Below are 25,278 nucleotides of genomic sequence, written 5' to 3' on the forward strand. Positions count from 1 at the left end.
GGAATAGGAGTGCTTAGAAGATGAGGACAGTATGAAGGAAATACCAAAGAAGCAACAGGAGAAAATTTCCCACATGTAAAGAAAGACACTGGTCTTAAAAATGACGTGTTCACTGCGAAGGACCAGTGAAGTTTTAGGACACCAGGGCCAAAATCCTGAATGCTTTCAGAGAAAAGAGTTTGCCACAAATAGATTATCAGATTAGCATCAGACTTCTCATTTGTAACATGGAATGCTAAAAACAGTAGAGCACTGACCTCAAAGTTGAAAAAATGGTCTTGAGAATTCTGTTAACCAGTCAAATACTATCAGACTGTAAGAGCAACATACAGATGTTTTTCAGACCAGCAAAGAATCAAAAGTTGAATACCTATGAACACTTCTGAATAATAAATTGGAAACACAAGAAAATGAAAAACTAACCTGAAAATATTTGTATGGAATTCAGCACCTAGGTACGAGCAGTTTTTATCTATAAAATTTTACTTAAATTGAATAACACCCTTCAAAGAAAGCAAAAACTAAATTACCATTATTATTTAGAAGGAATAAAAATGAGATAGGGTCTAATCAAATTTAATCCTAGTATCACTATACTATTTCCATTGAAATATACATTTTAAACATCCTATTAATCAACTTTAAAGTGACCTATTATTACATTTACTGTCAATTATATTGGTGCCCATACCGCAGTGTGACCAGCCCTGTCTAGTTTATAGTGTTGGAATTGAGATATTATTGGGACAGGTTTTTTTAAAAAGTCTTCTACTAAAGGTAGCTGGATTCAGGGTCACCATATTAAAAATCAATAGCTCTCCTCCAAATCAAAAGTGAATAGTTTGGTAGCATATCCCATTTATATTTTCTAACAGTTCCAATTTGTGTTTTATACTATCAGCAGAACCTGCAACATGATAAATAAGAGAACATAAAAGAGGTGTTTTATACTTGTTCCTGAGTGAATATCCTTTCCTCTCCACCTCACCCCCAATAGAATTTGAGTTCTTAGAGGAATTTTTGTGAACTTCACAAGTGAAAATAATTCTAAAAATTCACATGGAAGGGAAAACTTACAAGAAATTGTGGAGAGAAGGACTGACGTACCGTCAGGTTTGCCCTACTAATACTATTGCCCAGTGATACTGTAAGGCTTCAGTATTTGAAGCAGTCTAGCAACAGTAGCTGAGGAGGTTTGGAAGTTGAGTATGTTGTAGAGTCACAAATTAGTGAGCAGAGGTGCACTAGTCAGCAAAGATCACAAAGAATTGGCGTTTGTTCAGATAGACTGAAGTTACAGTCCTGCTAACATAGATCTGCAAAATCAAATTTAGGAAAGGGTAACTATCTCCCGCTATCTGAATTTGCTGCCCATACCTGGTGTCCAGTGAGATTTGGATTTAAGGAATATTTAAAAATAATGTATATTTTGCAAATACACATATATATTATATGTATGAATATTTTTATGTGTTTGACTAAATCAGAACTTAACAATTATTTCCATTTGATGAACTAATTTATATTAAAATCTTAATGATTCTATTTTCTAGTGGACTCAGATTTTGGGGTAGGAAAAAATGCCTTCTGGTATTACTTGTTCTTAAAGAATTTTGTTTCTTAATCTCCATCTTACAGATCAAGGTGCGGCCAAGCCAGTTTTTAGTTTCTTGAACAGCAGTTCCTCTAATTCAAGTGCACCAGCCACTTCAGCTGGTGGTGGCATATTTGGTAGTTCCACCTCGTCCTCCAGCGCGCCTGTGGCTGCCTTTGTGTTTGGACAGGCCAGCAACCCCGTGAGCAGCTCTGCGTTTGGAAACGCTGCCGAATCCAGTACATCTCAGTCTTTGCTCTTCTCTCAAGAGAGCAAACCAGCAGCCACGTCAAGCACGGGCAACGCTGTCACCCCGTTTGTCTTTGGTCCAGGAGCCAGCAGTAACAGTACCGCACCCTCTGGCTTCAACTTTGGAGCTACAACCACGTCTAGCTCTGCAGGTACGTTTTAAAAAGACAAAAACATGTCGTAGTCGGATTGGCTTTCATTTTATATAGATGAACTCCTCGCATATAATATCACAAGAAAGCATGGCTGCATTTAGGTCATCTCTAGCTGGGATGTTGTAATTATTCAGTGTGGAATGATGTACATTTTGAGTTTAATGTAATTAACTCTTGGAAGCAATTTTCTAATCTCATTAGGAGTGTAATCTTTAGTTTGTTCAAGGGTTTTTTTAATGTTGTAAATAGCCAGACACTGAAGATTATTTTATTAGACGTTAGTCCTCTTTATGCAGTGGATACATGACCACATAACAGTCAGTATCTGCAGTATGTTGCTTTTCTGATAGGAGATCAGTCGTCGTCTTAGATATTTAAAGACCTAAATATTTTTGGCTGCAAGATTAGGAGTCTTTGTTAATTGAGGTTTTTGTTTATGGATTCTGTATGGTTTTACTAAATAATTGTAGCAAGCATTGTATTTTCTTCATCAGTAATTCAAAACTTGTCCTGATAAGATCTGTTCAGCAAGGTAAGAGTCTGCAAGGAATCTTGATATGTGCATTTCAGCTTACAGACATTTCTTGAGGATTATTTCCTGTTTAGCCATCCGTGGTGATTTAAGTGTTTCTCTGGGTCTCTAGGATCCTCCTTTGTGTTTGGCACTGGACCTTCAGCACCATCTGCCAGTCCAGCGTTTGGTGCTAACCAGACCCCAACATTTGGACAAAGTCAAGGTGCCAGCCAGCCTCACCCCCCAGGCTTTGGATCTATATCATCTTCAGGAGCATTATTTTCTGCTGGTTCTCAGCCTGCACCACCTACTTTTGGGACAGTGTCAAGCAGTGGACAGCCTCCTGTGTTTGGACAGCAGCCTAGTCAGTCTGCATTTGGCTCTGGAACAGCTCCTAATTCCAGTAAGTATGTAGTAATGGTGTAGTTTGTATCCCTACTTGAGTTTTGGATGTCTTCAGTATAATTTTTTTTTCTTTGAATTTTGAAACCATGCATGTCTCTTTTCTTTGGTCTCTTGTACTTGGCAGAATAGAGATGTGTATGTTTAAGATTTACCTATAAACAGCATTCCCAACTCTTTTCCCAACATAGTTAAGCACTCTTTTTTTTTTTTTAACAAAGGTGCAGGTTTTTAAAAAATTCTTTCTTTATTATGTATTTCTGTATTCACTCATGTATGTTTGCTGTGTTGCATCGTCGTTGCGGCGCCCGGGCTTTCTCTGGGTGCCGTGAACAGAGGCTGCTCTGCGGCGCACGGCCTTCTCGCTGCAGCCGCTTCTCGTGCCGTGGAGCCCAGGCTCCAGAGTGCGGGCTCAGTTGCTCCACGGCACAGAGTATCTTCCGGACCAGGCATTGTGTCCCCGGCATTGGCAGGTGGATTCTTAACCACTGGACCACCAGGGAAGTCCCTAGTTAAGCATTTTTAAGGCAGTAATTTGTTCATTTTCATCCCTGCAGAGTAAATCACTGTATGAATGTACCCGTTTATCTGTATCCTGTTGATGAAAGTTTGAGTTGTTCTTAGCTGTCAGGACACGCAGCTCTGCACAGTCCTCTATGTGCCCTGGGACACACATGCCTGTTTCCTTAGGGTTTATACCTGGAAAGGGGGTTGCACGTTGAAAGGCAGGCGCCTTAGTACATCAAAAGATTATACACCCTTCTCTGATGGATTGTGCCAGTTCACCTCTTTCCAGCATTAAATGAAGATCCTCATATTTGGATTCTTACTTGATTGCATTTTTTGTGAATTCTTTTTGTAATTTTTTTGGGCCCTTATACTAATGGGTTGTTTTGTTTTGCTTATTGATTTGTAGAAATTCTTTGTTTTGAATGTTAGTGCTTTGTTAGCTAGTACATGTAGCAAAATTTCTCCTGTTGTATGACACATGATAATCATTTTAATCAGGATTTGGTGATTCCCAACCCCCTCCAATACAAAATTGAAGAGTTTAGCTTTTTTTCACACAGCTAACAATGCCTTCAGGCCTAATAGAGAGATCCTGTGTGGTTAGATCATGATGCTAAGTGTGCAAACATTGTATGATGTACTGTGATTTTCTCTCCTATACAACATTTTGTTTTTCCTAGCATCAGTGGTTTCTTCTCATGGGTAATATTTTCTTCTCCCATTTGTATATAACTATTTTCAGTTTTTTCAAATACTTTGGCTATTTCTCAGTATCTGAAATTTTACCACATAATTTTTTTAAGTTTTTGTATTGGCTTTTATACTTTTTTATTGATCTTGTGGATGAGCAGTGTTATGTAAGTGCACAACATAGTGATCCACGATTTTTAAAGGTTATACTCCATTTATAGTTACTGTAAAATATTGGCCACGTTCCCCATGTTGTATAGTATATCCTTGTAGCTTGCTTTATACAGAATAGTTTGTACCCCGTAACCTCTCCCCTGTCTTGCCTCTTTACCTCTTTCTTCTCACCGCTAACGACCAGAAGTTCTTCGTGCGTCTGTGAGCGCGTTGCCTTTTTGTTTTATTCACTAGTTTGTTATATTGTTTGGATTCCTCAAATAAATGATATCTTACAATATTTGTCTTTCTCTGACTTATTTCACTTTGCATACTCCTTTCAAGCCTGTACATGTTGTTGTAAAGAGCAGAATTTCATTCTTTTTGTGTGTATGGTGGGATACTACTCGGCCACGAAAAGGCACATACACACTACATCTTGTTTATTCATTCACTTGTTGATGGACACTTGAGTTGTTTCTTTATCTTGCTATAAACATTGCTTGTGATGCATGTGTTGTTTGGAATTAATATTCTGGGTTTCTTTTCAGATATGTACCCGAGAGTAAAATTGCTGGGTCATACGCTAGCTCTATTTTTAGTTTTTTGAGAAAAACTGCCTTACTGTTTTGCAAAAATTAGTGGCTGCACCAGTTTACATTCCCACTGACAGTGTATGAGGGTTCTCTCTTCTCTTCATCCTTGCCAACTTTTGTTATTTGTGTTCTTTTTGATGATAGCTATTCTTGCAGGTGTAAGGTGACACCTCATTGTGGTTTTAGTTTGCATTCCTCTGATGTTCAGCATCTTTTCATGTTCCTGTTGACCCATCTGGATGTCTTCTTCAGAAAAAACGTTTATTAAGTCTTCTGCTCAGTTTTTATTGGGTGGTTTGTTCTATTGATGTTGAGTTATGTGAGCTGTTCATATGTTTTGGATATTAACCCCTTATTTATCATATTATTAGCAAATATTTTCTCCCATTTTGGTAAGTTTCCTTTGCTGTGCAAAAGCTTTGAAGTCTAATTAGGTTCCGTTTGTTTTGTTTTTAGCTTTAGGAGACTGATCCAAAAAAATATTGCTACAATTTCTGTCAGAGTTTTCTGTCTTTGTTTTCTTCAAGGAGTTTTATGGTTTCTGGTCTTAATTTAGGTCTTTATGTTTTTGTATATAGTGTGAGAAAACATTCTGATTTCACTTTTTTACAAGTAGCTATCTAGTTTTCCCAGCCCCACTCACTGGAGTGACTGTCTCTTCTCCACTGTATGCCCTTGCCTCGTTGGTCACGTACTGATGACCGTCATTGTGTGGGTTTGTCCAGGGCTCTGTGGTGCTCCCTTGACGTCTGTGTCTGTCTCCTCTGCCTGCGCCGTGTTGCTTTTATTCTTGTAGCTTTGTGGCCTCGTCTGAAGCCAGGGAGCCTGGCCCTTCCAGCTGTCTTCTTTTCTCAAGGGGGTTTGGCTCTGTGGGCTTTTTGTGTTTCCATACAAATATAAAAATTATTAGGGACTTCCCTGGCAGTCCAGTGGTTAAGACTTCACTTCGCAGTGCAGCGGGTGTGGGTTCGATCCCTGGTTGGGGAGCTTTAATCCCATATGCCTTGCAGCCAAAAAACAAAGGATTAAGAAAAAAGAAGCAGCAATATTGTAACAAATCTGATAGAAACTTTAAAAATGGTCCATATTTTTAAAAATCTTAAAAATATTAGTTCTGTGAATGATGTTATGGGTATGGGTGTTTTGATAGGGGTTGCACTGACTCTGTAGATGGCTCTGTGTAGTGTGGCCTTTTTAACAGTATTAGTCCTTCCAGTCCACAAGCTCAGTATATCTTGCCCTGTGTGTTGTCTGCGATTTCTTTCATCAGCATCTTATGGTTTTGTGAGTACAGATGTTTTACCTCCTCCTCCTCCTCCTGAAGTTGCTCAGTCGTGTCCGACTCTTTGCGATCCCATGGACTTAACAGTCCATGGAATTCCCCAGGCCAGAACACTGGAGTGTGGGTAGCCTTTCCCTTCTCCAGGGGATCTTCCCAACCCAGGGGATTGAACCCAGGTCTCCCGCATTGCAGGCGGATTCTTCACCAGCTGTGCCACCAGGGAAGCCCTATGGCTTCTTTTACCTCCGTAGGTAGGTTTATTCTTAGGTATTTTACTCTTTTTGATGTGATGATGAATGGGATTGTTTCCTTAATTTCTCTTTCTGATAGTTCATTACTAGTGTATAGAAATGCAGCAGATTTCTGTATGTAAATTTTGATTCTGCAACTTTACTTAGTTCATTAATGAGCTCTAGTAGTTTTCTGGTGGTGTCTTTAGGGTTTTCTCTGTATAGTATGTCATCTGCAAACAGTGACAGTTTCCCTTCTTCTTTTATAATTTGGATTCCTTTTGTTTCCTTTTTTTCTCTAATTGACTTCTAAAACTATGTTGAATAAAAGTGGTGAGAGGGGGCATCCTTGTCCTGTTCCCGATCTTAGAGGAAATGCTTTTGGTTGAATATGTTCGCAATGGGCTTGTCAAAATGGCCTTTATTATGTTAAGGTATGTTCCATCTATGCCCACTTTCTGGAGAGTTTTTAACATAAATGGATGTTGAATTTTGTCAAAAATATTTTCTATTGAGATCATATTATTTTATTCTTCAGTCTGTTGATGTCTGTCACATTGATTTGTGGATATTGAACAATTATTGCATCTCTGGGTATCATGGTATATACTTCTTTTAATGTATTGTTGGATTCAGTTTGCTAATACTTTGTTGAGGATTTTTGCATTGATGTTCATCATTGATACTGGCTTGTAATTCTCTTTTCCTGTGATACCTTTGTCTGATTTTGGTGTCAAGGTGATGCTAGTCTTCATATATCTTTTAACCTACTCCTTCCAGCAGACATTCTAGCTCTGCCTAACTGTGGTCTTGAGGGCCTCTCTCTTTTTTTTAATTTTATCTATTTATTTGGCTGCATCAGGATCTTGGCTGTGGCACAAGTGATCTCTTCTTCCTGTGCGTGGGCTTCTTCCTAGTTGCGGTGTGTGGGCTTAGGGGCCCCATGGCATAGTGGGGTCTTCCTTCCCAAACCTGCCTCCCCTGCATTGCAAGTGGATTCTTAACTACTGGACCACCAGGGAAGTTTCCTGAGTGTCATATCTTTTTCCTCCTTACACCCTTGTTTTGGCAGAATACATCTTCCCATGATTTCTTAAGGACACAAGGAAGAAAAGTTTGAGACATTATATTTCTGGAAAGATCTTTATTCTGCCCCCATGTTGGGGAAGATTTTGGTTGAATATATACTTAGAATGGAAATTACATTTTTTTTTTTTTTTAATGATTTGAGGGCATTTTCCCATTGTGGATGTTCTAGCTCCCAGAGTTGCTCTTGAAGTCTCTTTATTTTTGCTTTTGATATGTTTTTCTTTCTGGAGTATCATTAGAGTATTTTTTTGCCTCCAGTGTTCTGCGTATGACGATGTTCCTTGGTCTGGATCCGTTTTTATCCTTGGATGATGTTAGGAAGGCAGTGTGTCCTATTTATTACAAGCTTCTTTCATGGGAATTTTCTTGAATTATTTCTTTGGAGGTTTTGTGCCTCATTCTTTTTTTTTTTTTTTTTTTTTGCCTCATTCTTTTTTATCTTGTTTTTTCCCTTTTTCTCCCACTTTTTGTTGTATTTCCTGGGAATGGGAAGATTTCCTCAATTTTATCTTGAAACACACCTGTTGAGATTTTACTTCTGCATGTATTGCTTATTTTCTTAGTGGAAATTGTTCCATGGATGTTCTTTTTTATATCCTTCTGCTTTTGTTTTAGAAGTGTTACCTGTGGATCTCTTGAGGATATTAACAATGAGGTTTTTGTTTTGTTTTTCCGTCTGATAGCTTTTGCTTAGTTTTCTCCAAATTGCTTTTATTACTGCTTCAGTCTTAGTGTTTCTTAGGAAATACTTTCCTCAGATGTCTGGTGCTTCTTGCCTCTTGCTCATAGTGTTGGGGTTCTGTTTTTTTTAATTGTAGTAAGAATGTTTAACATGAATTGTATCTACTCATCAACAAAGGCACAGTGCAGTGTTGTTAACTGTAGGCACAGCGTCGTGAGACAGAGTTCTAGAATCTGAGCCTCTTGCGTAACCGACACTTCACACCTGCTCTGAGCAGCAGCACCTCGTTTCTCCCGCCCCCAGCTCCCCCTGCCCCGTTCTCCAGCTCGTGTGAGTTTAGTCATTTCCGATTCCTCCTAGGAGTGAACTCAGGCATTATTTCACTTACGTCCTCCAGGTGTGTCAGTGTGTTTTTCAAGTTGCAAGATTAATATTCCATTTTATGTGGACACGTCATTTCCTTTATCTGTGCATCTGTCTGGGGATATTTGGGTTGTTTCTACTTAGGTTATTGTGAATAATGCTGCAGTGAATAAGAGAGTCCAGGTATCTTTCTGAGATCCTGGTTTCAAGTCTTTTGGGTAAATACCTAGAATGGGATTGCTAGATCATATGGTAGTTCTCTCTCTAACTTTTTGAGAAGCTTCCATACTGTTTTCCTTAGTGGCTGCGGCAATTTACATTTCCACCAACGGTTCACAAGGGTTCACTTTTCTCCACATCCTTGCCAGCAGTTGCTGTTTCTTATCAATAGCCATTCTGAGAGATGATATCTCCTAGTGGTTTTGGTTTGCATTCCTCCTGATGATTAGTGAGGTCGAGCATCTTTTTTATATGTACCCATATGTTGTCTTTGGAGAAATGTCTGTTCAGGTTCTTTGCCCATTGGGCAGAGGGTTTAATTTGAATATCATCATAGGTTTATCTGACTGGCTTGTCCTCTTGCCAAGAGCTGAATGTTCGTATCTTTAGGTTTCTCCTTTTAGACTGTCACGTTCCCCAGAGAAGATTCTTCAAGTCTCCTGTCTGAAGGGCATTAAACACTCCTGATTGCCCATGTTTGGGGAACTGAGTCAGGGCAGAAGGCCACAGTTCTCAGTATTCGTTGTACTCAGCCTACTTCTAGTCCTATTTTCAGTAGGTATCCTTGCCTCTGTGTGTGATGTGCCCTGGTCCAGAGACTAGAATTCTGTACTTAGGCTAGGTAGGGGAGGAGAGTTCTCATCCTGTTTGTTGAGGAGGGATTGATCTGGATATCTGCTTCTTAAACACAGATACTCTGCCATCCTGCCTTTTTTTTTTTTCCCCAGTCAGTCTTCATTCTCACTTCCAGAAGTACCTGGAACCTAACCCTTGTGGGTATGGTTAGCATACATGGGATGACTTCTGTGCTTTCTCTTGCTACTAGCTTAGTGTTTGGCTCCAGTCATGCTTCCAGCTTCTAAATTTTGTTCTGTCGTCTCTTTCTCTCCCTATATTTGTAAAATTCCCCTTACTGTGATTTTAACATAATTTTTGAGAAAGGTAGAGCTCAATATGTTGATTCCACAGTCTCAGTCAAAAGTCCACTTGGCCCTTTTTCCCCTTGGTCATGGTGAGTTGGGTCACTTGTTGGAGGGTGTCAGGTATATATTTTGTCTGTAGAGAAGCTACTTAATTTTCTTTAAGTGACCATACGAGAACTTAACCCTTCACATGTTTTTCTATGTAAAAGTCAGAGTCATTACTAGAAAAACCGTCATTTTTACCTTAGTGAAGTTTTTCTGCTTCAACTATTTCAGGTTCCGGTTTCCAGTTTGGCAGCAGCACTACTACAAATTTCAACTTCACCAACAACAACCCACTGGGGGTGTTCACGTTTGGTGCAAGTCCCAGCACACCCGCGGCCTCAGCCCAGCCCTCTGGCTCGGGGGGTTTTCACTTTAGCCAGTCTTCAGCGCAGTCTTCAGCGGCGTTTACTGTGGGGTAAGAGAACTTTTTGTTGAGATGTGTGCGTGTGTGTGTGTTTAGAATCACCAAGGTGCAGTATAGCTGAGGTAAAATCAAGTACGTTCTCCATCAATTTACCACATTACAATCTTGGAGGATCATAACCTGAGAAAAAGAGCATGGGGTGGGGTGTGTGTGTGCGTGTACGCCTATGTGTGTAGGTATGGGGTGTAACAGTGTGCTTCCTTTAACACTGTCTCCCCACCCCCCATCACCAGTCACACAGTGTTATGATTGTGAGATTTTTATGTGAGCATCATGTCACGTTACAGAGTTTTTATTTTTCACAGGTCAAATGGGAAAAACATGTTCCCTTCTTCTGGAACTTCAGTTCCTGGTCGAAAGATAAAGACTGCTGTTAGACGCAAGAAATAAAGGTCATGATGTGTTATACACACTGTTTTAACAGCTGGTGCCCTGCTTTCAGATACTGGATTGTACTATAGTACTGGGTTATCTGAAGTCAGATCTGCCTAAGGACTTCTTTAATTTGGGAATTTTCCTCCTTTTTTCTTTATAGAAGCCCAACTTCACCTCTCCCACCCCCCTTTTTAAAAGAATAATAGCTAGACTGGTGACTGATTATTCAGCAAAATTATTTTATGATCCAGCAAATTATTCATTGATTTGGCCTAGGCTGGCAGAACCCAGGAATCGAGCCTGCTCGGAGAATGGCTTTGTATAGAACCTCTTCGTCTGCACCACCGTGCGCGTTGATGTGCGTTTATGGAACGCATTGCAATTGTAATTATATCTGAGGAATTCTGTATAGATTAGAGGATGTTGAAATGAATGATTTCTATGCTGAGTTTGTGCTGGTGTATGTGTGAAGTGAGTGAGTTGGGTGTATCGTGCACTAAAATTTTCTGATAGAGGAAAGCCTGATTAAAGAATGGTCCATGCTAAGGACTTGTTAGATCTAGTTCGTTCTCCATTTAATAATTATATGCTATTTCTATATTGTCATTCTTCTGACTATCACCTGTCTTGCCTTTTTCATTATTTTATTATGAAACTTGTGTAAATACAATCTTGTTTCTGTACTTTTTTGGCATAACATAAATCTGTGAACTTGAAATTTTAATTTTGTGTTAGAAATTTTTTTTTGTTGTTTGTTTAGTCTCGTCTCAGATTTTATTATGTAAATCCCATTATTCAAAGTTGCCTAAATCCATTTGGAAATCTTTAAAAAAAAAAAAAAATTGGGGATTCTTAAAATGAGTTTATTGGCTTTTCTGATCCAGTTTTTGTTTGGACCAAAAACCAGTATTGTACAAAGTATTAAGCATATATTTTTATATTTACTGAAATGGACTGTGGTGACTTTGGATAATAAGGAAAAGTTTAATATTAAAGCCATGTTTATTACAGTATAATTAACATGTTAAACCATGGGATAAATGCCATCAATAAAAAATTATGAAATATTTTTTGTTCTAGTGTTAAATTATAGTGAAGGTAAAAGTGTTAGTGGAAGGGAATCTTTTTATAGAAGTTAACAGTGGTCAGTTAGAAGAGAAATTCCAAAGAATAATTTGAGTGATTTGGACAGCTCCTCATGAAAGGGAAATGTCTGAAGGCACGCTCGCTGCCTTTTGTCTGGTGCTAGGAATCACGCCTACTTTGCATATAAATTGCCATACCTTTTTAAAGTAGAAAATAAATGCAAACAACCATTTCTGTTTGTACTTGTATCTTCCTTCATAGGTGACTAGACAATGTTTATTGATTGAATTTTTTGAGATACATACCCAAAGTAGCCCACAAAAACTTCAATGGTCCTTCTGTGCAATTTCTTTTGGGATGTTTTATGGAATTTTTTTTTTTTTTTTTAAGTAGAAGATTTCTTTGTTCTTGCCCATAAAAGAGCTCTTAGGAGAACATTTGATAACTTTATTCTTCAATTTGAACAGATAATTTTGTGGTGACTTTTATTTTACTGAACTTGTGGTTAGAGTCTAAAGTCAATACTTTAAAATGTTTGAGCTTTTCTGTGTTTCCAAGTGAAATGATTTCTGTTATTGAAATGTCTTAGGCCATCATCAAGTGCTAGCTTCGGAGTAGGAATTTTCTATTTATAATTCTCAACTTATTAAATAATGAATGTTTGACATGAACCTGTTTGGGGGGCAAGAGATGAAGGTGAATACTAATGGAGTAAATTGGAAACGTGTGGGGTGTTAATGGCTTAACTAAATTGCATGTTTGCTCAGTCTTAGTCATTGTTTTAGACCCATATGGATGGGGATATTAAGCTTTCTATTCTGGGAAGATTTTTCATTAAAAATGTACTAGAAATATCTCATTTTATTTTTTTTTTAAAGCTAGTAACCAAAAACCAAATAGGGTGAGTTACCTTATAAAAAGGGAGTCTCCTTTCCCCCCAGAACTGAAATCGCTAGGGCTAGAGTTGTTTGTGACTTGGAACTTGTTTTTTCATCTCGACTGCTCTAACTCTCAGGCTGCACATGGCAGCTATAGAATACACGCCTGGTAGCAGTTCCAACCACAGATCTTTCCCTACTGAAGCCCAGGAGACGCATCTCTTCTTCAGACTGGTGCAGGCTGCAGACCCACTCCCTGTGGCTGTAACAGCAGTCTTGGGTTCCATACACAGATGAAAGTCAAGTGCTGTTTGTGGAAGACGGGGAAACGTTACAGAAAGAAAATAGATAGCCCACTTTTCATGCTGGATCAATGAGGAACTGTTTTTAACTGAAAATAATCTGACAGTAAGAAAGTCATATGCAAAAAGATTGAATAATCAGGTATGTTTATATAATTCAGTTGATTTGCAAGAGTCAGTTCTCACTGAATGTGTATCAGTATGTTTGGTGGGGTGTGGCAAATGTATATTCTTGGACCTATGCACCAGAGATTTCATGCACTCACTGGGTTCAGACAGTGTCCAAAAATCATTAAATAAGTGCCTGGAAGACTTGCGATGCCTGAGATCCAGGCATGCCACTTCTAAGGGGTAGGTTTTTGTTTTTTGTTTTTTTTAGTAATTTACAGTTTGAGGCGTTAAGAAAAAGTACAGCTCAGACAACTGAAGTCTAAGTCTTTAGCTAATATGTTATGAATTTCTCTTAGAATTATTCACATAATTAGGATTTTATTACTTGAGATAAAAGTGTTGGACTAATAATGTTAGCAGTTTATAACCAGTCTATGAACTTCCTGGTTTAACCTGGGGAAGAACTTATGGTTTCTTTAATTATATTAGTATGTCAGGTGCTGGCCTTGTCTAATGGAAACTAACAAACTTGGTATAGTAAAAGTGAGAAAAATGGAATGTGTTGGGTCTAGCTACATACAACAGCTTTATGTCAGAGCTTTCGTTTCCTTTTCACGTGGGGCGACTTTTAGAAACTTAATCTCTGACATCCACTGTAGTTCCAGAGTGGAGTGGCTGGGTGCCTAACAGGACTCAGACCACACTGTAGTTTAACTCCATTTAAGTTTATCCTTTATTATCTTTTTATTTCTTGAGGAACCTGTTTTGTTTTTCTTGTATTTTTGAGGATCCTGTCGATCTAGTTCTGTTGTAAATGTTTGAATGGGGAATGCTCATAAGACTGGAATAAGATTAAACTGCCCACCTCTTTGTCTAGCTGTGACTGAATTCTTGTTCCTCATGTGTCATGTGGGTCTTTAATATCTTCTTGCACGGTGGCTGGAATGGTTAACAGCTTTTACCGAATGGACAGGATTAGTTTAACGTCAAAAGCTTAGTCATCTACAGCTAACTTGAATGACTTGCTAAAAGAATATACCTCAAAGTGGATGATCTTTTTTTTTTTTTGGATAGACTTCTATTTCTGAAAGCACTCATCTCCTGAAGGCAGAGAATGCTAGAGCAGCTGTATTTGGAAGCAAGAGATTCTAGAGCAAACCTCAAAGAAACAGGCAAAACACAAAAGCATTGATGACCAGGTATTTATTGAGACAATAACAAAGTGGTGGCATATAAATTATTAAAAATAGAATGCTGAATTTTTATTTATTAGGCAGGCCATCAGATTACTGTTTGTGGGTCACACCATACTATAAATGAAACTGCAAGGAAATATGCCTACAGTTTGAGATGAATTTTACCCGGGCAAGTACATGTTGATAAATTTTGGACTTTGGCAATAGAGGGGTGAGAAGTGGCAAATAATTGAAATACTTGCCAGATTTTAGGAATAATGCCATTATTTAGGAATATTCTTTAAAAGGAAGAACAGCCTGTTTTCATAGAGATAAGTATAGAAGGAAAATATTTAATACCCATGCTCCCATCAAAAAACCCTTTATCCCCAAGTAGCAAAAAGCAGTTTAATTTTTCAACTCCTGTCTTTGTTTTGCTGGAACTATTCATGCCTGCATGAAACACCCAGCAAGTTACTTAAGGGAAAAAAATCTAAGAGTTGAAACAATTTTTATTGTCATTTGAAACAAACACTGAAGACGTTTATAAATTTAAACAAAACTGTCAAATGCTTTTTTTCCCCAGTCCTAAATATTTGGGAGAAATGAGGTGAGTATTTAGGTAGAAAGCAGTAGCTTCTGGACCAGTGCCACACGAGTACCATGGAAAGCACTGGCTCTCGCGTCACAGATTCAGAAGCACAGCTTGCTCGCCGCCTCAGCCCAGCGTGCGCTTGAGTGTCAGACTGTCTCAAGGTCCTGGGGCCACTCGCTTTAGGAATGGGTAGATTTTCTAGATGCCTCAATTATCTGCCTGTTCTGTGGTTTTATGTATGGTATGTTCATTGAAATAGTATTCTCAGCATGACTTCTAATTTTTGTTCCTTTATTATCTTGTAAAAGTGATGAATAGTATTTATACTATGAAGACAGCTTTCTTTTTGCCTTTTTAGGCTGTAGAGCTTCAGTATGAGGCTCTACACAGAAAAGTCAGCATTTCTATAAGTGAAATATAATAAAGTATACTGAAAATAGAGGGCTCCACCCCAAAAAACCTTCCCCATTTTGTCATTTATTTCCCCTCAAATTTGGGAATCCAAAATCTCCCTAAGTGCTGCATTCATAATCAGACTTGGATTTTCATGTAAAGGCAGACAGAATAATAATGTTTATTTTATAGGGCTACATAGTTTAACTTGAATCCTGATAGCTCTACATGCATCTACATAGATACTAATCTGAATCACTTGTGTATAGCAGATGTGCAATATTTTAATGTATAAATCAAACTGGACTATGTATTTACTTTTGTTTTGCTGTGTAAGTAAAAATAGCCCAGGTAGTTAACCATCCAATTATCTGAGAGGAAAGTATACATTAAAGATGAATTCCACAGTATGTAAGAGTACATTTCAACTCAAATTCCCAATCCAGGGCAAAGAGGTGTGTATATGCCAATAATGTATACACTACTAATTGGTTAAGTATGTAACCATTTATGTAACATTTCCTAATAATCTACTCTAAAAAAGTTAGTGGATGGTTTTGGTTTGTTTACTGTGAAGGGCCATAACATTTTATCTTCCCAGAAACGACAAGTGAATGATCTGTTTTAGTATTATAACACATTTAACTAATAGGCTTTCTGTGATATTTTTCAAAATAATTTTATATTAAATCCATGGTTTATGAAATTTTACAATCAAAAGTATTAAGGACATTGTTAAGGTTCTATAAACAAACCGAAAATACATTTTAAATGTCAAAAAGACCCACTTTAAAAATTGATACAGTAATATAGCAATGTATTTATTATGACCAAAATAAAGCCTAGATTGATCCTAAAAGCACCTGAGATATGAACTGTTCAGTACAGCTTAGTGTTTTGGGGGGAAAAAATAGAGAAAATGCAGAAAATGCCTAAGAAAGACAACTTTTAGTTCAGATATATCTCAGCACAGCTAACTGGGCCATCTAACAAAAGCACGCACACACACAATTCAGCGACAGAAGAATAAAATAGCAACACACGGTATTACACATCTCCCTCAAAACATCATCCCTGACAGACTCCAAATGAGCTGGTGGCCCACAGAACCAAAGAACTTAGGACAATGGACATGCTTCTCTTCCTTGTTAGAGAATAGTCCCTAATGGGAAAATTGCTAAGTATTTCATAGGCTACTACTATTTATTTAATCATGAAATGCTAGTATTATTGAACTCCTTGATGTTTCAGAAGTTATGGAGTATAATAAAACTAAAACTAGTATGTGAATATTCTGTATATAAAGAAGTTATACTCAGAACACTGAAAAGCACTAATACTTCATGCTGTGCACATACTGGGGATATTGTTTTACAGTAAATATGCCACAGTTTGGTAGGACTAACTTTTCCTCACATATTTATAGTTTGATTTAGGGCACGGAAAACATCTGCACATGAATTTCAATTTAAATTTACAGTGAAAATTTACTCCCCCACACCCACCCCATTAAAAGCAATCACTAACTTACCTTTTTCTTAAAAAAATAAGATCGCAATGTGACCTAGCACTTTCTCCTCATGCAGTACTTGTCCTGAAGTACACGTGTGGCATTGAGAGCAGCTGTGAAGCCCTCACTCCTGCGGTGAACCGCAGTACAGGTGTCAACATTTCGGACCAGGGAGCTGCCCGGCTGGCCTCAACCTTCCCCTTCTCTTGTAGCTAACTCACCGCCTCCTGCGATGGGGGCTAAGTAGGTTATGAAGTGTGTCCCCACTCCCTCCCCCCAAAAATCAAAGACGAAAATTTCCTCAAGACGTGTTAACTAAAAGATGAATGTGTTTACAAAACACAACTGGACGTTTTCCATCATTTTGGGATAAACCAAAATAACCTTTTAAAGTTTCATTTGGAGATTTCAAAGCTGAAAGTGCATTCAGCAAATTCTAATACCTTAGATCTTAAGTATATACTGTCTGTTGTTGATGTCGACACCACTTGCCTTCTGTTCAATATAAAAATTTTAACACTTGGACTTAACCGGTTTTTCTTCTGGAAAAGTTCTTTGGCATTCAAGTAACATCAATACTTTCAGCATAGTCACTTGCATCACACTGGATCGACTGCTTTAATTTCTAAATCAATTAATGTAACCCAGGGACACTGATGGCCTTGACACATAATTTAGTCTTGTCATTCCAGAGAATACGGAATTCATGGCTTTTGGGGGCATCATCTGACCCCGTTTCTTTTTACTACGATGGTTCCTGCTACAATGTCATAAGCTGTTCGATTATGCTGAAAAAACAGCAGTGTGATGAAAGCAGGGAAAAAAGAAGCAATAGAAAAATTCTTGATCAAAGCTCGTATAGTGGACCTATTAAAGCAAAAAAAAAATCACATAAAGTTATATACCAACTACATATAGATTAGTAGACTGTCAAGTTCAGAATGTATTTAAAACGTTCAAAGTATAATTGAGAGTTTTAACCTTTTATATCTAAATTACTTTCAAGTAGCATTATATTATGATCAAACCACCTGGGCCAGTTCTAAAGACTTTATAACATAAAATTAGACTTTTAGAACTTTCACATGAAAAGCAATAATGTCTTAAAATGTCAATTAAAAGTTTAGAGTATTTTCTAGTATTTTGCCAAAAGAACAGAGTAACTTCCCTTTACCCACCTTTTCTATGGTCACTCACTACTTTTAATATCTTTATTTTCTGTATGTTTTCACTATCTTCTAAACTGAGTAGGTTTAGTACAGTCCCATTTTCTACCTTCTGTGAAGAGCACCAGCATTTCAAAGTACTGTATTGGTTTATCAGCTCTCTTCTTTCTTTGGGGGGCCCTGTGGTTTATTTTGGCTGTGCTGTGGGATCTTAGTTCCCTGACCAGGAATTCTACCTGCACCACGCCCCCTGCAGTAGAAGTGAGAAGTCTCAACCACTGGACCACCACAGAAGTCCCTGTTGTCCTGTGATTGAGGAAAGCTTTAAAAAGCTTTCAACAGGAGCTTAGAATGGGGAATTATTCTACTATCATTAGAGTTTTGCCTTTTAGTGCACTGAACTGTTACAGAATAGCACAGCAGCTGAATGTGGGCTCTGAATCCAGACCGACTTGGTTTTAGGTTCATTTTCTACCGACTATTAGTTGTGTCCATGGCTGTAATAAGAGGATAATATAATAGTACCTATAATATATATCTTATAAGGCTGTTAGGATTAAGTTAGTGAATACACATGCAGTTTTTAAAAACAGTGCCTGGTTTACAAGGTGTTCAACAAATATTAGCCAATATTGATTCTCAGTAAAAGTAGTAGTCCAAGATTAGAATCACAAAAATAAGGAAATTTTGAAGATGTCAACAAACCCCAGGCTTCTTCTAAAGTCTCTTGCTTATATATCTTTATATAACCATCTAACTCTGAATCATTCTGGCAGCAATTCCAGTCAGAACCTTGTTTTGCTCAGCTGATTACCATCTACTCACCTCCACAACTTCCATTATCACTATCTGTACACCTTACCCCAGAGCTAGATGCCAACAGCTAGTCATGAATACTATGAGTATTACAACCTCTTTCTCTTAAGAGCAGGAGCATGTCAAAACTCCTATTGCCTATTTAAGATGGGGTACTGACAACTGTTAGCACCAAAAGGAAGCTTCAAGGCAGCAGTTAACTAAACTCCATAACTAGAGATCTAGAGGATAGAAACAAAGCTAGGCCTGGAGCACTGACACTGCGAGCACCACACCCCAATCCTCTCATTCCTGTGGCCTCCACTTCATAAAATGCTTACCCGTGAAGATGTGTATACTGAAAAGGAGTCAGTCAATGTTATTGAAAAACATTCAGACTTTGTTTTAAACTTATTAAATGTAAGCCTATTATATGCCATGAAGAACCAACATCCTAAAAACACTTTTCCGTAAGTCACATCATTTGATAACGTTTAAGTACAATAATTCATAAGTATGTAGTAGATTAAGAAAAGAACTTACGTTGTAATGCTAACATTTGAGGACGGAATCACTAAAACCCGACTTGGTGCAATAAGCACTGATGTATCACATGTCACAACTCGAAGTCCTAGCAGGAACTTCCCTGGGGTAGCTCCGCCTGCTCCCCAAATGCAAATTATCTAAGGAAAGAAGGACAGTTGTAAAACAGTTTACTGGCTCAACTATACCAGTACTTTCCTGCCATATGATTCATGTTGTAACATTTTCAAGTTGGAAGAATTCCATAGAAATACTTAAAGTTTAATCTTTTAATGCATTTCTGTAGGTCTCTAATATCCTCAAATACCACAAGATGTCTATTGCAGTTATTTCTCTATGAGCCATTATTTTTTTAGCAAGTTGGTTCTATGGAAAAACACATTATACATTCCACAACCAACTTAAAATATTTTTGGACAAACGACTGAAATGTATTACCAAGAAATTGTACAATTTCTCTGCTCAGAAAATTTTAACTTGAAAAGGTACTATCTTAAAATTTAGAAAAAAGACATTTGACAAATACATGATTAAAAATCTCCATTACAATATTTCTGTCTTGGGCTGATAACCTAAAATTATATTGTTAAATATTTGCTGAAGTCAGTAGCTTACCTCATAGAAACAAACTAATAATCTGTATATAAGTGCCACAACCATCATTTTCTGCAAGTCTTCCATTGATGTGTCTTCGTCTATTTCTTCTATTATGTAATGCATAGCAAACTTAGAGATATCCCTACAAAAAAACAGTTTTGGGTTATAGAGAATGTGTTACCAGAGCAGTTGCATTGGTATTTTGTCATCAGTGTAAGCCATAAACTCTAATTGTAAAGTCGCAAACTAATCTTTAGGTTTCTAATCATCTAGTTTCACAAAACATTAGCTTATTCAGCAAATAAGGAGCACCACCATGAGTGAGTGCTGCACCAGCTCTGGGGATAAAGTGGCGAGTGAGTCAAGTGGGGAAAGGGCATCATAGAGAAGTACTGAGTACCTGGACACATACCAGGAACACATCTTAGTGGAGGCTTTGAAAAAATGACATTTAAGTTGAGATCTGAAGGATGAAGAGAAGTTGGCCCCCCTAGGGGAAACATTTGAGAGAGCGGGACTAATGGGAGAGAGACTTGAGTAATGACAGAAGCTGTAGGCATTTCAGTATGGCTCAAATATTGTGTGAGAAGTGACTGATTAGGAAATAAGGCATACATGCTCAGTCATGTGCAAGTCTGTGACCCTTCAGACTGTAGCCTGTCAGGCTCCTCTGTCCATGGGATTTTTCAGGCAAGAATACTGGAGTGGGCTGCCATGTCCTCCTCCAGAGGATCTTCCCGACCCAGGGACTGAACCCGAATGTCCTGCTTTACAGGCAGATTCTTTACTGCTGAGCCATCAGGGAAGGGAGTTTAAGAAACAAGGGTATCTGTTAAAACATGAAGATGTTAAGACTTATGATGGCAATGAGAAACTACTGAAGGATTTTAGGGCAGCAGAGTGGCAGAATCAGAATTTATGAGATTAAATATAAGACAGGAGATGGTAAACTGAGATATTGGTTAGAAGACTTGTGTTACAATCCAAGCAAGTGATGATGTGACTGGGACTAGGGAGAAGCACTAATGATGAAAACTGAAATCCTGACAGAAAGGAGTTGGTACTTGACTGGATGTGTAGGGGTTAAGGGAGGGAGAGAGATAATCATGGTAACCATTCAGGTTTCCTGACAAAGGCCCTCAAATTGAACCACCAGGGTCTGAACTTCACACTCTTTATTTTTTTAAATTTACCTTTGTAAATTCTGGGCTTAACCTTTGTAAGTCCAAATTTCAATCTCTAGAAAATGGAGGTATTAATCTCACTTAATAGTGGTAGCAAGAGCATGAGTCCATACAGGGACCCCCTGGTGTCCAGTGGAATCCATGCTTTCACTGAAGGTGGTGCGGGTTACCCCACAGGTTGCGGGGTGTGGCCAAAAAAAAAAAAAGTCCATACAAAGCCCAGGAGGTAGAAAGCGCTTACCAAGTGATAACTGATACTATGACTATTATTCTGAAAGGAGGACTATTCAAATAAATGGCTCACTTTGCAATTCATTTAGAACTTGCCTGAAGTATACAGGCAGCCCCATTTGGAAATGGCATCTAGCTAATTATTAACAGTTTATGCCTTTGTCTTTAGGTACTCCACTCTGAAAACAATTTATAAGAGAAAAATTTGTACCTACCCTAAGAAAATAGTGAATAAAATCAAACCAGGGTTGGAGATAGCTTTTACCTACTTTTATAGGTGAAATTCTCCCACATCTTGCAGGATTTATTGTTTTTCTCTCTTTTGTAGTTATTTCTTAAAACCAACAAGAAAGTAAACCTGACAAAGTTCCTATAAAGAAATTGTTGACCCTGGCAAACAAGTTACCCAATCACTGGCAAGCATGGGAAAAAACTTAATGCAAGACCTCTAGACAGTAGATGTTAAAACCTTTCTGCAAGTGGCCTTAACTTACTTTATTCCACTCAGGTGCATAATGCTTAAGACAATGGTCGCTTTTATAAAGAAGAGAATAAAGAAATCCACCATCTCTGCCATAAATCTGTGGGCCAAGGATGGAATAACATACTCTCTGCCTGTAAATTAAAAAAAAAAAAAAAGTTAGGAAAGCTAATCGTTCCCTTGGAACCCAACCTAGGCAATGGTGAATGTAAAGTCAAGGTACAACTTACTGATAAAAATTTTTTAGAACCTTGAAACAATTACTGGTATTGACTTCAATAGGGCATGTTATTAAAACACAGCAATGCTACTTCATAGCAATTTAAAGCTGTTTTTACCCCCTTAATGTTTAAAAGTTATTTCACAGGTAAATTTCATCATTTAAAGTACTCAGTACATTTCACCAGGGGTTCAAATGAGAACCTGGGTAATTACAAGCCTATGGCAGAAAATTAAACCCTGTGTGGCTCACCTTACCCCTATTCATTTGTCCCGCTTTCTATGTATTTAACAAATTCAGTGATTAATAAGCTGCCATCCTAAATTCTGGACCAAATTCAGGCAACTAGGTCTTGTCCCATATTATCTGAATAAAATAAAAATAATAAACTAAAAGGTGTCAATAATTCAAAACATTCTAATATCCATACAGAAGTAAAGAGACTATACAGACAATATACAGGATTAAGCCAAGGTTCATAATTCCATTTGAATTCATGAAAATCTCCTCTAATATCCGTCAGTTCCATTGTCGCTAATTCATAAAAGTTATAAACTATAAATCCATTATTACCAGCATTACCGGCCAACACCTCCTCTCCTCCCAAACCGGCTTTACCATCTGAGAATTAAGCTCTGGGTCTCAGTCCAGAACGTGGAGAGCAAGGTAACAGCAAGTGGTTTGAGGAGCAAACATTTCTTTACATTTGGAAGCGACTAGTCCGGGGAGTAAGGGAATGGATCCGGAGCGCCAGGTCTAAAGAGGAAACGGGCCTCGCTGGACACCCTGGGAACTGAGAGACGCGGAGAAACCGGCGAACGGCGGCAGCAGCAGCGACACGCGCAGGGCAGAGCCTGCGGGCTCCCGCCCCTACCCCCCACCCCACCCAGCACGTGCCCCGAAGAGCCCCTCACCTGCCTGCCGCCCCGTCTCGCTCGGGGCCCGCGAAGCGGCGGCCGGTCCCACCCTCGTGGCCGCGGCTGCACGCACCGGCGGCTGCAGGTGAGGGGCGCGGGCTGCCGGGCCGGCGACCGGAGCCGGAGTGGGGATGCCGGCGGGCGCCCCCGGCTCGGGCCCGGCTGCCGCGGCGCTGAGGAAGTAGAAGGGGTTGTAATAGCCCAGCTGGAGGGGCGGCGGGGCGGCGCCGGCGGCCGGGAGGTAGCCGGGCGCAGGCGGCTGGGGGCTGCAGTAGGCGGGGAAGGCGGCCAGGCCGCTGTGCCAGGTGAGGTAGCCGCAGTAGGACTGCCACAGCCACTCGTGCACCTGCCGGGAGTATTCGCGGGCGCTCAGCCGCGCCGGCTTCTCCGGCGGGGCCGCGGCCTCGGACGCCTCACAGCTTGCCGGCTCCTGCAGCCCCGCGCCGGAGCCAGAGTCGGAGCCGGAGGCCGCCTCCCCGCGATTCTCGAGCTCGCGCGGCGGCTCCGATTCCTCAGCCGCGGCCGCGAGGCCCGAGGCTGGGGGCCGGCCCGGGGCCTGGGGTTCGGCCTGCGGGCCGTCCCGGGACAGTGGGGCGGCGGCGGCAGGAAGGCCTCTTAGGGAAGGAACGGACTCCTGGTTCCCTCCGCCGTCGTCCTGCCCGGGAGGACGGCCTCTGGCTTCCTCTGGCCCCTCCGCCATGGTCGCCTCAGCTGCACCCTCGGCGGCCCTGTCACTGCGCCGTCTCCCTTCCCTACTGGCCCCTCCCCAACGGCCCGGTGGCCACCGCAGCAGCCGCAGGCGTCAACAATCCGCCACCGGAAGCGGAAACCCCGCCCCCGTGGACGTCGCCGGGGCGGAGCGGAGCAGGGAGGCGGGGCGTGGAATAGGCCTTGGAGCTGCCGAGCCGGTTATGGTTGTCGGGGACCTACGCAGCTGGACGTCCTGGGCTTATCGCTAGTTCCGCTCAACTGTCACCCCTCCGCGCCCCCGACCCCTCCCACCCCCCACCCCCCCCCCCCCCCACACACACACACCTCGCGGTTTTTAACGAAGTTGAAGGCCCAAGGCTTCTCCAGATAGTCTCACGGGTTGTAGACTCCGGCTGCCCCTGGAGGAACAGCTGATGGAGGAGGAGTTCAGAGAGAGGTCCCGGGGGTCAGCGCTGCCTTTTCTGTTTGCAGCCGCGACAGTTTTGGTCTCTAAGCACAGGACTTGTTAGTTATTTCCGCCTGCATTCATTCCAGTTAACTGGTCCCCCTCACCCATTTGTACTCAAGGTGATACAAGGCGTATCCTCAGAGGTTAAGAAATTAACAACCAAACTGGGACCTATCAAGGTGGTATGGCTCAGATGCAGCGATCTTGATTGTAAGAGAAAAGGGGTTATGTTGATTTAAGAGCTAGATTCTGTCCTTGTCCTGGAGCTAATCTGAGTCTGCAATATCTTACTTTCCACTGCTGCAGACACAAGCCTGCCTCAGCAAAACTGTGCCTTTTCTCAGACTCGTTGTCTCAACCTTTGGCGCCTGCCCTTTATTTTCTGTTCAGGAAAGGCCTTGTTCATATCTCAGGGCTTTGGAACCTCCTCTGAGTACCATAGCCCCGGCATGATTTCCCCTTCCTCTGAACTATATATAGCACCTTATTTACATTTTAGTATGCCTTCCAAAGTCCTTAAGTTGGTTAAGTGATAGGCATATATCTTTGTATCCCCTGTCCCACACAGGAAGGAGATCCACAGGGGCCAGGTACTGTGGCTATAGTTGTCAACATGATGAATCCCAGAATCATTCTTGACTCTGCTCTGGGAAATGAAAGTAAAAGGCTTAACTTTTGCCCTTAAGAAGCTAATGGATAGGTTAAAGGGAAAGACTTTCATGAAGCACTGGGAGACCTATTTAAGACAATACCAATATAGAGTGTATCCAAAACAAGGGAAAGATCGTGGTGGCCTATAGCTAGGTTTATTCTTACAAATGTGGTTTTAAAAATCAACTTTCCAGGTGGCCCAGTGGTTAAGAATCCACCTGCCAATGGAGAGGACACAGGTTTGATCCCTGCTCTGGGAAGATCCGCCATTCCTTGGGGCAACTATGCCTGTAAACCCCAAATGCTGAAGCGTACGCCTAGAGCTGGTGCTCCACAACAAGTGAAGCCACTGCAATGAGAAGGTCACACACCGCAAGGAAGAGTAGCCCCAGCTCCCCGGCACTGGCCGCAGCTAGAGAAAGCCCAAGTGTAGCAATGAAGACACACTGCAGCCAAAAATTAAATAATAAGTAAATAATTTTAAAAAAGTCAACTGTGAAGAGATTGTAATGTTTAAACATGCATTCCAAGTTTGGGTAGGGGAGGAAAGGGAAGAAAGAAATAAATGAAGAGAAAATAGAATGAGTGTAAATATTGTGATTATTGGAGACACAGACTTTGTTTTGAATACCACTGATTAGGTAGAACCTGGCATAATGCTGCTCACATAGACATTTATATTAATCAGGACTCCACTGCAGTTGTCAGGAATCCAACTGTAACTGATTTAAGGGAGAAAAAGTAAATGAATTTATTGACTTGCATAGAAAGTTCAGAAATAGTTTAGGT

General features: G+C 40.1%; 2 protein-coding genes across 3 annotated transcripts in view; one reads left to right on the top strand and one right to left on the bottom strand.

Moving 5' to 3' along the window:
- Positions 1–11,562, top strand: part of NUP153 (nucleoporin 153) — a 61,853-nt gene extending 50,291 nt beyond the window's left edge. For both annotated transcript variants that reach the window (XM_061147559.1, XM_061147560.1), the window contains 4 exons: positions 1,639–1,995; positions 2,643–2,915; positions 9,928–10,111; positions 10,426–11,562. In XM_061147559.1, the coding sequence (XP_061003542.1) occupies positions 1,639–1,995; positions 2,643–2,915; positions 9,928–10,111; positions 10,426–10,510 (899 nt within the window). In that variant the 3' untranslated portion in view covers positions 10,511–11,562. The remainder of the gene's footprint in view (positions 1–1,638; positions 1,996–2,642; positions 2,916–9,927; positions 10,112–10,425) is intronic.
- Positions 11,563–14,058: 2,496 nt separating this feature from the next.
- FAM8A1 (family with sequence similarity 8 member A1) lies at positions 14,059–23,470 on the bottom strand. Its single transcript, XM_061147561.1, has 5 exons — positions 22,677–23,470; positions 21,556–21,676; positions 19,665–19,788; positions 19,050–19,189; positions 14,059–17,412 (listed from the first exon to the last, which is right to left on the bottom strand). The coding sequence occupies exons 1-5, from the start codon at positions 23,377–23,379 to the stop codon at positions 17,268–17,270; spliced, it is 1,233 nt and encodes a 410-aa protein (XP_061003544.1). The 5' UTR covers positions 23,380–23,470; the 3' UTR covers positions 14,059–17,267.
- Positions 23,471–25,278: the final 1,808 nt, after the last annotated feature.

The sequence above is a fragment of the Dama dama genome, chromosome 7 (assembly GCF_033118175.1).
Source record: "Dama dama isolate Ldn47 chromosome 7, ASM3311817v1, whole genome shotgun sequence".
Classification (NCBI taxonomy): Eukaryota; Metazoa; Chordata; class Mammalia; order Artiodactyla; family Cervidae; genus Dama; species Dama dama.